The sequence below is a fragment of the Orycteropus afer genome, unplaced genomic scaffold (genome assembly GCF_000298275.1).
Source record: "Orycteropus afer afer isolate SDZICR_OR568_19922 unplaced genomic scaffold, OryAfe1.0 scaffold00125, whole genome shotgun sequence".
NCBI classification, from domain to species: domain Eukaryota; kingdom Metazoa; phylum Chordata; class Mammalia; order Tubulidentata; family Orycteropodidae; genus Orycteropus; species Orycteropus afer.
The window spans coordinates 8,716,441-8,727,756 of NW_006921712.1; the positions used below are offsets into that span (position 1 = coordinate 8,716,441).

The 11,316-nt window shown below is 34.3% G+C and overlaps 1 protein-coding gene across 1 annotated transcript in view; it reads right to left on the reverse strand.

Annotated features, from left to right (window-relative positions):
• CSMD1 (CUB and Sushi multiple domains 1) overlaps positions 1-11,316 on the reverse strand; it is a 972,765-nt gene that overhangs the window by 586,367 nt on the left and 375,082 nt on the right. Inside the window, exons 11-13 of the mRNA XM_007944438.2 lie at positions 9,712-9,828; positions 7,671-7,886; positions 2,408-2,596 (exon numbers count right to left, since the gene is read on the reverse strand). Of these exons, the coding sequence (XP_007942629.2) occupies positions 2,408-2,596; positions 7,671-7,886; positions 9,712-9,828 (522 nt within the window). The remainder of the gene's footprint in view (positions 1-2,407; positions 2,597-7,670; positions 7,887-9,711; positions 9,829-11,316) is intronic.

The window sequence follows — 11,316 nt, forward strand, 5'->3', positions numbered from 1 at the left end:
GCCAGCCGTCTGGTTAGCAGGCAAGTGTCTTAGCCACTATGCTACCAGAGCTCCCTACAGAATCCTTACTAATGTATATTATCAATTTTAATCATAGGACAGTTTGTGGTAAATATAGTTGTACATTGCTTAAATGCCTTATTTTCAGACTATATAAGTACTAACAACAAAATTGTTTTATAAAATATTTCTACATTGAATTACCTGATTATAAATAATTGAGCAGAAACTTTTTTTAATTTTTCTCCTTTTATTCCTACTTTGTTCTCAAAAAAAGTTGTTGATATAGATTCATAAATACTAATTTTCATGATATTGTAGCTAAAACACTCAGAAATTTGACAAAATAAGTGACTATAAAAACACTGGGAGCAGCAAAAACAACAGTGTGTGCCTGTAGTACATACAGGTGGAACAATGTGATTTGAAGCATCATTGTAATTGGATAGTGACAGCTTTGACTGCAGTGTATTAAAAGGTTCAAAAAGTAAATTTCCATAGGGTTTTATCCTTAAAGGTATTGATACATGTAAACTGAGTTTACAAAAAAATGTTTTTGCTGTTTTAATTAACTACAGGGATGTATTTACAATAAAAATATAGTAAATTTTTGCTGCAATACTGCATAAAATTTTATTCTTCATCTTTTGATGTCACTCCTCTGACAGTGTTACTCAGTGTGTCCTCACCACCTACACTCCCCTAGTGATTCCACTGAGCTAGAATGATATTTTGATTTCATTGAATTTTTTCCAAATCTTAAACTAGGTCAGGAGTTTTAAACTCAGAAAATTCTAGGCAACTTCTAAGAGCTTTTAAAATTATCTACAAAATATTGCAGTTTTTTATTATTATTATTATTATTACTTCCTTAAGAGAGTATTCAACATTTGCATCCAATTCTCAAAAATATTCATGACTAAAATGAACATACAGTCATATGTCTTGGCAAGGGACTATGATAATTTAATCATATTATTGTTTTAAAAAATAGAATAAAGTCCTAAATACGCGTGACTCACTACAAGACACAAAGACATTATTATCTTTTCAATCATATAATAATCCTAAATAATGCTGAAAATTAGAGAATATGTGCTATATGGATAATCTGGTTACACTAAATTAATATTTTACTATTCTATATATGTAATCTGATTTTCAGACTTTCCCATCCCTTTCTACTTTGTCATATGGCAAGATTAGTGTGAAAAGTATTTATAGACTCCTCATGGGCTGAAAAGTTTTAAAACTAAGGGTTAATCTCTAATCCTCATTCCTTTCTTTTCTAAGATATTATAACAATTTCTGTAAATTTAAAGAACAGATAGCAACAGCCATCAAACACGGATGAATATGGCTGTATGTCAGAGACTGGACATTGAGTCTGGAATAAATGACCAGACCCTCTGCGTATGTCTAGCAAAATATTTTGTTCAAACTATGGTAACTACTACAATTTTCCTTTGGCTCTGCTAAACACCCTGTAATAGCACAGATTCCCCAATAGATAAAAAGTTATAGCCTATTGAATCAGCCCCCTAACACCTGCATGTTAGCACAGTACTTCATTACAAAGTACTTAAATAAAAATCTCTATGAGATGGATTGACAGAGTGCAACAATGGTCTCAAGAGAGCAAGGATTGTGAGGATGGCTCAGGACCGGGCAGTGTTTCATTCCATTTTGCATAGTGTCGCTCTGAGTCAGAGCTAAAGCAATGGAACCTAATAACATTATTCATTAGAATGACCTCTTAAGTTCATCAAGAACACTGAAAAAAATTTACATTCAAATTTCTATAGTGTCCATTTTGCAGGAATAATCATTCAATCAAAGAATTAAATATTAAAAATAAATAAGTAAATAAATTATCATTATCAATGTACTAGGAGTATCTTACTGCTTTTAGTCAGCTAAATTGTCACTAGTTGTGCTATTATGGCCTGTCTTGTAGGTGTTTTACTCTTTTATTCCAAATTATTTTAATTACAAAAAAATATAGTACATTTTTGCTGCAATACTGCACAAAATTTTATTTTTCATCATTTTGATGTCACTCGTCTCAGAGTGTTACTCAGTGTGGTCCGCACCCTCTACACTCCCCTAGTGATTCCACTATATGATTGTCCTTCATATGTATTTATGATTGTCCTTCATAAATATTCTTGACACATGCTTAAGTTTCACTTTTCTTCAATCATCAAATTTTAGAGCTGAAAGGAATATTTTTATAGATACCTAAACTGGTTAAGGAATTTTCCCAACTGGTTTAGCAGAATTGGGCCTGAGTCCAGCTTCCCTGACTCTTACTCTACTTCTTTTCAAGGCTTCCACACTTCTTTCTGATGTGTGCCCTGTCCTCTCCCCAATTGGATGAATGAAATGAAAGCATGTGACCACCTACCCACACACCTTGGCAGAGGTGCACTCCACACATGACGGCCCCCACCCAGGCAGGTAAGCTTGGTTGCACCTTCTAGGCGATATCCTGGGAAGCAGGAAAAAGTCAGAGAGTCTCCAACTCCAAAATGAAAACCAATTCTTCGACTGAAGGCAGGGACACCAGGATCATCACATGGCTCTAAGTCATATTCTGAGACATGAAGAGACAGAAAATTCATGGGAATATTCAACAATTATTTAGCAAGAACAATAACAAAAGAAAAGTTTATTACTAAAAAGTAAATTACAAAAGGAAACAATATACATTTTTCCTCAAACTCTGCTGTAACTGTTAGGCAGATTCTTTTTATTTGTTACATGATTTCTCTTATGATATATACCATGAAATTATAGTGTTTTCAAAAGAGACAAATTAGAATGTAAGAGATGAAAATAATATTTTCCATTTCAAACATGTCACTTTGAGTGTATGAAATTATTCTATTTATATTTCTAATTGCTAAAGTCAGTTTTTGTACTCTTCTCAATGGTGCTTTTCTGATAACTAATATATGGAGCACAATATCAAAGCACTGTCAAAGATTTACGCTGTGGAAAGTTGATCATGGCCAATTTCACCTCTCAATTATATCTCAGTATGGAACCACACATTTTCACCTGGCTGTTTTCAATCTATAAGACATGGTCTATAGCAGTGATATAGGGGGAAAAAAAGAAAATCTTTATTAGAAATCTCAGGAAGAAAATGTTAAAGCTAATTAAAAAATGTATAATGCATAAATTTTGCTGTGTTTTGGGATTCAATATTCAAAATACCAGTGCTAATGATTATATGTTGTATTTGCTTTATCCTCCATAGTCAATTCATTCAACTCAATATAAGTAAAATGTCAATCTGATTGTTATTCCCTCTCGACCCATTATTAAATTCATGTTTTTGTCAGTGAAGAACTAACAGTGTGAGTTGTGCCTGTTAGTTTAGTTGCCTCCTTCTTGCTGTGTTTTCAGTCTGTAATGTGCAGTATTTAATAATAAGATTAAATGATAAGGCACATGATTAGGAAAACATCACTGAAGGTTGGAATGATGAGGAGAGCTTTAGAAAGGAGAGTTGAAAAATATGGAAGGATAAGCATTATTGCAATAAGTGGAGAACACAAAAAACAGTATTCCACATTGTGGTGAGAGGAAAAACCTCATAATAAACTTTGCCAATTTGGCTAAAAAATATTGTTGCCTATACTGTCTGAGGGAGCTCTGGTGGCATAGTGCTTAAGGCATTTGACTGCTAACCAAAAGGCTGGCATTTCAAACCCACCAGCCACTTGGAGGAAGGAAGGTTGGGCAATCTACTTCCGTAGTTATACCCCCTCAGAAACCCAAGGAGGGGTCCCTATGAGTTGGATATAACTGGAGGGCAGTGAGTGAGTGTGTGTGATACTTTCTGACTTCCAACTGTTATTCTTTAAATTCTCCTAATTATGTATTTTGGACTGAGTATTTTCAATGAATATGTTAAATCTAACCATACTTTTCTGCCTCAAAAGTCTTCAAATCTAATCCTTCTCTTCTATTTCCATTATGCACTACCTTAATCACTGCTATCTGATACCCGCAGCTATGTCATAGCCCCATACCTTGCCAAAATTCTTCCCCCATCTCCCTCAACTTAATAGTTGACCTCTGCATTGTTTATCTTCTGCATTATCTTTGTTGTAGTCTTCATTTAGGTAAAAAATCTACTCCTAATCTCTAAGATATTTAACTATTTTGACCACTCCTAAAAGGTACTCATTATCTTAACCTATATCTAGTATGGAGGTCTGGTGGTGTGGTGCCTAAGGCATTTGACTGCTAACCAGAAGGTTGGCAGATCAAACCCGCCAGCCACTATGAAGAAGGAAGGTAGGGCAATCTACTTCCATAAAGATTTTGGAAACAAAAATGGAAGTCACTAAAAGTTAGAATCAACTGATGGCAGTGAGTTTTTTTATTTTAAATTTAGCATATGAAGGAAGTATATATATACATACACACACACACACGTGTGTGTGTGTGTGTGTGTATAAACAATTCAACAAATATTTATTGAAAATGCATCATACACAAAACATACTGATAGACTCTCTAGGAAAAAACAATAAAGATGTCACAATCCAATGACTTCTATTCCATCCCTCAGGCTCTAAGTAGATTTTGATACCTTTCTGAAAGATTTTTCTTTCTTGTATTCCAGGATAACATTTTCCTAACTCTTTGGTTATAACTTCTCTTTTAGCTGAGCTAGACACTCCTCCTCTTCTCAACACCAAAACACTGTGCCGGGAGTTAAAGCCTAGGACCTTTTCTCATTTTATCTATGTCCAGTTCCTAGTTTATACAGTCCTGTGTCTATAAATCCCTTGTATATACTGATGACACTTCTTTTTTCTCTAATTTGACCAATTTTTCTGAACACAAAACTTCTTACAACCTCTCTTTGATACAGAATAGGCATTACATGCCTACAATTTTCAAAACAAAAATATGTTTTTCCTTCCAAACTTATTTTACTTCTAGTTATAAAAATGTAAAAAAAAAAAATGTACCCTCATTCACTTACATCAAGAGCCTACCCATTATCCTTGATCTCTCTCTGCATCTCATACTACACATCCCATTCCAACCAATATGGTAGAAGCCAATCCAGGACTGTCCCTAAAGTTTAAGCCACTGTCATCTCTTTCCTAGATTACTGTATAATAGCTTATTAGATTTCCCTTGTTTTAAAGTTATAAATTATCTAAAATGAGCATTGGGGAAAGTCAGATTGTGTAAACCTCTGTTTGAATCCCTCCAATGGCTTCCCATTGCACTAACAATTAACATCCCAGTTCCTTACATGGCCTATAAAGCAGTACACAATGGGACTTCCACCTCTCTCAAACTTCCTATCTTATCTTCCCCCTCAATTACAAGGCTCCAACCACATTGTCATAATTTACCCTTAAACCCTTAAACTTTTCAGACACATACCCACTTCTGCTCCTCCTTCTGTTGAAAACCTCCATACCCCTACATATATGTTAAGTTGAGCTTTCACTTCTCTGCAATCAATAGTCAACTCTCAGAGAGGTATTACTTGACAATTCCCTTATAAGTGACATTTCTCTTTATCACTCTGACCAGTTTTAAACTTTCAAAGAACATTCAACTATAATTTCCCCTAGTGAAATATAGTCTCTATGAAGAAATGTACATATTTTAGTCACTGCTATATTTCAGAACCTAAGAGAATGTCTAGAATATTGTAAGTACTCAGTAAATATTCATTGTATGAAAAATAAATAAATAAATAAATAAATAAATAAAATTATGAGGATGCTATATACTCTCCCCAGTGCAGAATACCTTCCTTTGAGATTGAGCATGCAGTCAATGAGACAGAAATGCAAAATAAGGTTGGAAATCACATAATTTTGGTATATGAATAGTGTTACAGGAATAGAGGAGAAAAAAGTCCTGCTTAGAAAAGAGAGGGAAAGCTTTATGAAACTGACAAAATTTGGCCAGGATAAAAGAAATTTGGTCTTGTGAAGGAAGAAGAAAGGCCTTTGAAGGAAGAAAAAATTGCAAATTTAAAAGCACAAAATTGTCCAAGTTCTCATCTTTTGAAAAGAACGACCAGTAATTTATGTTAATGCACAGCAAATTTGCCTTCAAGGAATAGAATCACAGTAGGAGTTGATGAAAGAAATCTGGAGTATCAAGTGTATACAGTTTGTGCTTACTGTTCTAATTACTGGTAGCTGCCATTGAGTCAATTAAAATTATTTCAACCTCATATGACAGAGTAGAACAGCTCCATAATAGTTCAAATCTGTGATCTTGTGAGCAGATAACCAGGTCTGACTTTTGAGGAACTTCTGGGTGGGTCTGGGCCAGAGTTTCAAATGATTTTGAAACAGTCCATTCATGGCCAAGCACTGTGCATGTTGCATAGCAACCAAATCTTTTGGGCATGGGATTTTAAACCTAGTAGAAACCAGGCAGAGAGGCCCTGCTTTAAGATGCCAGCTGATTACACCACTTTGAATGTGTCCCGGCTGCCATATTTGATCGAGGTGCTGCTGCCTGCTTCCTGCTCAGGTCAAAATCCCACACAAGATTTTATAGCTATGAACACATATGCTACATTGGCCATGAATGAACAATTTGGAACCTGTTCAAAACCCTGGTTTGAAACAATAACGTTCCTTTTGGCCAGTAGCCAAGTACTTAATTGTTTGTGCACCCAGGGACTCCTTTGTTGTTGTTGTTGATTGCCCTCGAGTCGGCCCGACTCATAGCGACCCCTCCTTGGGTTTCCGAGGCAGTATCACTACGGAAGTAGGATTGCCCAACTAAGTAAAATCAAATATCGAACAAAGAATGTTTGAGGCTTTATCGGATTATATTTGAATATGGAACTTTATTTATTTATTTGTTAGTCACTTGACGATATCACCATTTACCTCTGTAGGAATATTAACTAAGAAACACAGTTTGGAAATTCTGCTTTATTAAAACTTTCTAAAGAAAGATAGAAATAAGCTTGGCTAACAGAAAGATATATAGGCATATTAATACCATATTATAAAAGTACCAACAAAGTTCCCAGAAGCGTAAACACCACATTTGCATAATAAAATTGCTATTTATTTGGATGATTACAAAGTAAACTACATTGTATTAATGTCACTGGCAATCATACAGATTAAGAGAGTAGTTTATTTGTGAACTTTATTAAATACACCTCATACATGTGTGACATTTTTAAATGTATGTAATAGTTTTTTCAATTGTGAAATTGAAATATTAATAGGTACTCTTATCCAATAGGCCACCAGAGCTCCATATGTGTATCAAAAACCAGAAAACAACAAACCCACTGCCATTGAGTCAATTCTGACTATAACGATCCTATAGGAAAGAGAACTGCCCCAAAGGGTTTCCAAGACTGTAAATCTTTATAGAAGCTGCCTGCCTCATCTTTCTCCCATGGAACAGCTAGTAGGTATACATCATAGAGCTCTTAAAATGAAATAAAGATATCTACACAAATAGTAAATATTATTTGTGTATTCCTAAGCAAATAAGACTTATTTTCTAGCATATATCAGCTAATAATTTCCTTTTTGCAACTATATATAACATTAGTTGTCATTTTATATGTAAACAAATGAACACTCTGTAATGGCACTATTGTTGCTGGAGGAGAGAAATAGTACAAGAGGTCAACGTACCTGAAAATGTGATATTGAAGCCCTCATAGGAAATTGAAAAGTCTGATATAAACCGAAGCTGGGCAGTGAAGTTTCCAAACAAACCTGCCTTTATAGTATGGGGCAATACAGAGCCAGTGAGTCTGGCAACAGGCTCTGTAAAACTTCCATCCTCTGTGATCAGCAAATAGTCATGGGAACTCTCAAGGTGAAAGGTGTGGAAGATCATCTGAACTCCTGAGAGAAAAAAGGAGAAAGAGAGAGAAGAATTAAAGACTTTTAAGGAATTTTTACATTCTTTTTCAGTTCCCCTCTATTATAACCTCAGGAAGATAATGAGTAATCTACTTGAGTTATTCTACTGAATTAACATACTTTAAAAATACACTAGAAAAATCTATGTAAATGTTTATGCCAGACACACATCAAACTGGATTAATCTTGATGAAATAATATAAATTCAACTGGTTCATTATTAGTTAATCCCATAACCTTATAGAGTATATTTAAACCAAGGTTTAGCCTCTTCTATTACTATTCCTTAATCACTCTTTGTGTGTGGTCTAGGTATAATTTTTAGCTACATGCCAACCATCCGGGTGAAACTATATTGCAAACAAATAGCAAACCTTCCCTCTCTCTCTCTTTCTCTCTCTCCTTTCCACCATTACCACAGCCAGCATAGAAAAACAATGCCAACACTATCTCTTGAAAGTTTATATTTCTTTCACACTATCTTTGGTCTCACTATTTTAAATAATAGGTAATAGGGGCTGAAAAACATTTTTTTTCTGGGTTATAGACATCAAAATATCGTGTTAGTGCATTAACTGAAAATATAAAGTAAACTTTTAAGTTTGAGAGGGAAATAGAATGGGTAGAAAGAAGGTGGTTTTAGAAAAGAAAGAAGGCAGAGGGGGAAATGACAAAAATAAATAAACAGTTAAGTCCATATAAATTCTACAACAAAATGGAATATTTAAATGAACAGTATTAATGAATAGTTCCTATGCACTTAGTATGTTTGTCCCATGGAGATTATGGGCCAGATAACTTTCCCACTTATGCTAAAAACATGTCCATTCAAAAATATTGTCTTGGAGGTTTAGCAAATTAACTGAGGTAAAACTTCCTTGAAATCAAGGTTTGTTTTTGTCTACACCACAAAGTATTATGTCTGAATTCCTATATTATAGATGAATACAATTCACTGTGAATAGATACTATTTAATATTTACATTTTTATGTTTAAAAAGTATGAGTCAGCAACATGCTGTTTCAATTTTATTCTTAATTTCCTTCAGAACTCAGCTGTTTACTATGTATTCTTGCTAGCATAGTGTAACACAGTGCACAGAATGAAATATGTCAATTAAATCTCCAGCTGAGTTCAGAATTATTTGGAAAGACAAATATAATACTTGCATGATAAAAATACAAAACTGACTTCATAAAAATTGCAAAATTAATGATAGAAAACCCAAGGTACAGTGTTAAATGCAAAGCTTACAAGCTATATTTCCTTCAAAAATGAAAACTTCTTTACACTTCAGTATACTCTCACGTAACATGAAGATAATAATATCCACTCTATAAAATATCTGTGGGATATATGAAGGTAAATGATATATTATCTGTGATAACATTGGTTAAATGTGGTAACAAATGGGTAAATGGAACACAAGGTAAATTTTAAAAAATTATCCAGGATTTCTGTAGAAATCAGACGTGTAGCCTATTTATTTATTTTATTTTTATTTGATAATACTTATTTCTTTTAGTTTATGCTTATATTCCTAAATATTATACCTAATTTTCAAGCTTATATGCAGACATTTGAGTTACATGATAATTGCATAGCAAAACAAGAAATCTGCTTTTTGCAGATTTAGATAATTTTTCTTGTCAAATGTTAAAAAAGAATAAAAATTAACTGCTGAATTAAATATATTTATAAATAAATTAATTATCTCACTTTTTGCAGTTTAATATTATTTTTATGCTTCCATGCTTTTACCCTGTTTATTAATTAGTATATTTGAAATGCATATCATATTCTTACCCTTTCCGTGAGACACCTCAATGGTCCATGTACAGTTTAGAGAGTTTGGATAAAAATCTGGAAACCCAGGAGAAAGGACTGTTCCACTCTTTCCATGGATGTAGCCTCCACACAGGGCTTAAAACAACAAGGGGGAGATTATTGTACTATTAAAGTTCCAAAATAATTGCTAAAATAAAGGAATTTTAAAATGACATTTAATTTGCACAAGGACTTAAAAAAATTTGATGTTATAACCATGAAAATAAAAACAAAAGCAAAACTTTGTTTTACTTGCGATTATAATATGCCAGGTAATATATGGGTATCTTAAATACTAGAAAACCTAGAAAAATAACACAGAGTGAGGCATAACATGTAAACTAGAACCTGAATTAACACATATGCAGAGCTGCAGAAAAAAATGCAGATTTGCATTTGCTAGCATTGCTGGTCTTGAGCTTAAATCCTCTACCTCAAAATGCATTGATTCTAACTGTCTAAGAAACTCATTTTTGAAGAAAGAAAAATAAAATCATAATCATATCAACAGGAAAGTAGTGACATTCAAGATACCAACATAATACAGAATTTAAAGTGCTCAGACTCTGATACAATAAAATTATGAGTTCAAAGGCTGCCTCTACTATGTTCTACCTGTGTGAAATTGGGTAGTTTCTTGTCTTGTTTACAGTTTTCCTATTGTAAAAAATAGGTATTTACAATAATTGCCATTGTAGGTATAGTTTGCAATGTCTGTGCTCTGGTGGCACAGTGTTAAATGTTGGGTTGCTGAGTGAAAGGTCAGTGGTTCAAACCCACCAGCTCCACTGAGGTCAGGCTGCTTCCATAAAGATTACAGCCTCAGAAACTCCATGGGGCCATTCTCCTCTGTCCTGTGGGTTCACTATGAGTCGGCATTGCCTTGACCACACACAATAGCAGCAAAATATACTAAAGGGTCTCTGGAAGGTGAAAATGCTTAAGGTACTCAGCTGCTAACCAAAAGGTTGGAGGTTCAAGACCACCAAGAGGCAATTGAGAAGAAAGCCTCAACAATCTCCTGAAAAATCAGCCACTGAAACCCTTATAGAGAAAAAGAATTTACTTTAACACATGGGGCTGCCATGAATTGGAATGAAGTTGATAGCAATTAGTATATAATATATACAAAATTTTCAAAAACTTCTTATTTATTATTAAAAGGTTCATTATCTTTAAGAAATAAATTCGCAATAATTGAAATAAACTTTATATGTCCATTTGCTAGCATCAAGGGGAGAATATTCATATATCCTTGCCTATGATTTTTCCTTCATTTCTTATTTTAAAACCTATAAAACTTTACCGGTATCCAGGAGCAAGGTGGGCACGGATGGGCTGGTGCTTACTCACTGATCTGCACTGAACACTTTCCCTTGTTACCCTCCCGAGAGGGACCAGGTCTCCATGATCAAGGTAAGCATGGGCGTAGCACAAAGTAGCAGGCCGGAAGAACAGGAGAAAGGGGTAAAACCCAGGAAGCCAACGAGAAGAGCAATCAGCCGAAGGGATTATGTGAGGAGGGGAAACTCAGGGACGCCCAAAGAAGCAGGCCAGAAGAGCAGGAGAAAGGGGATTAAAAGA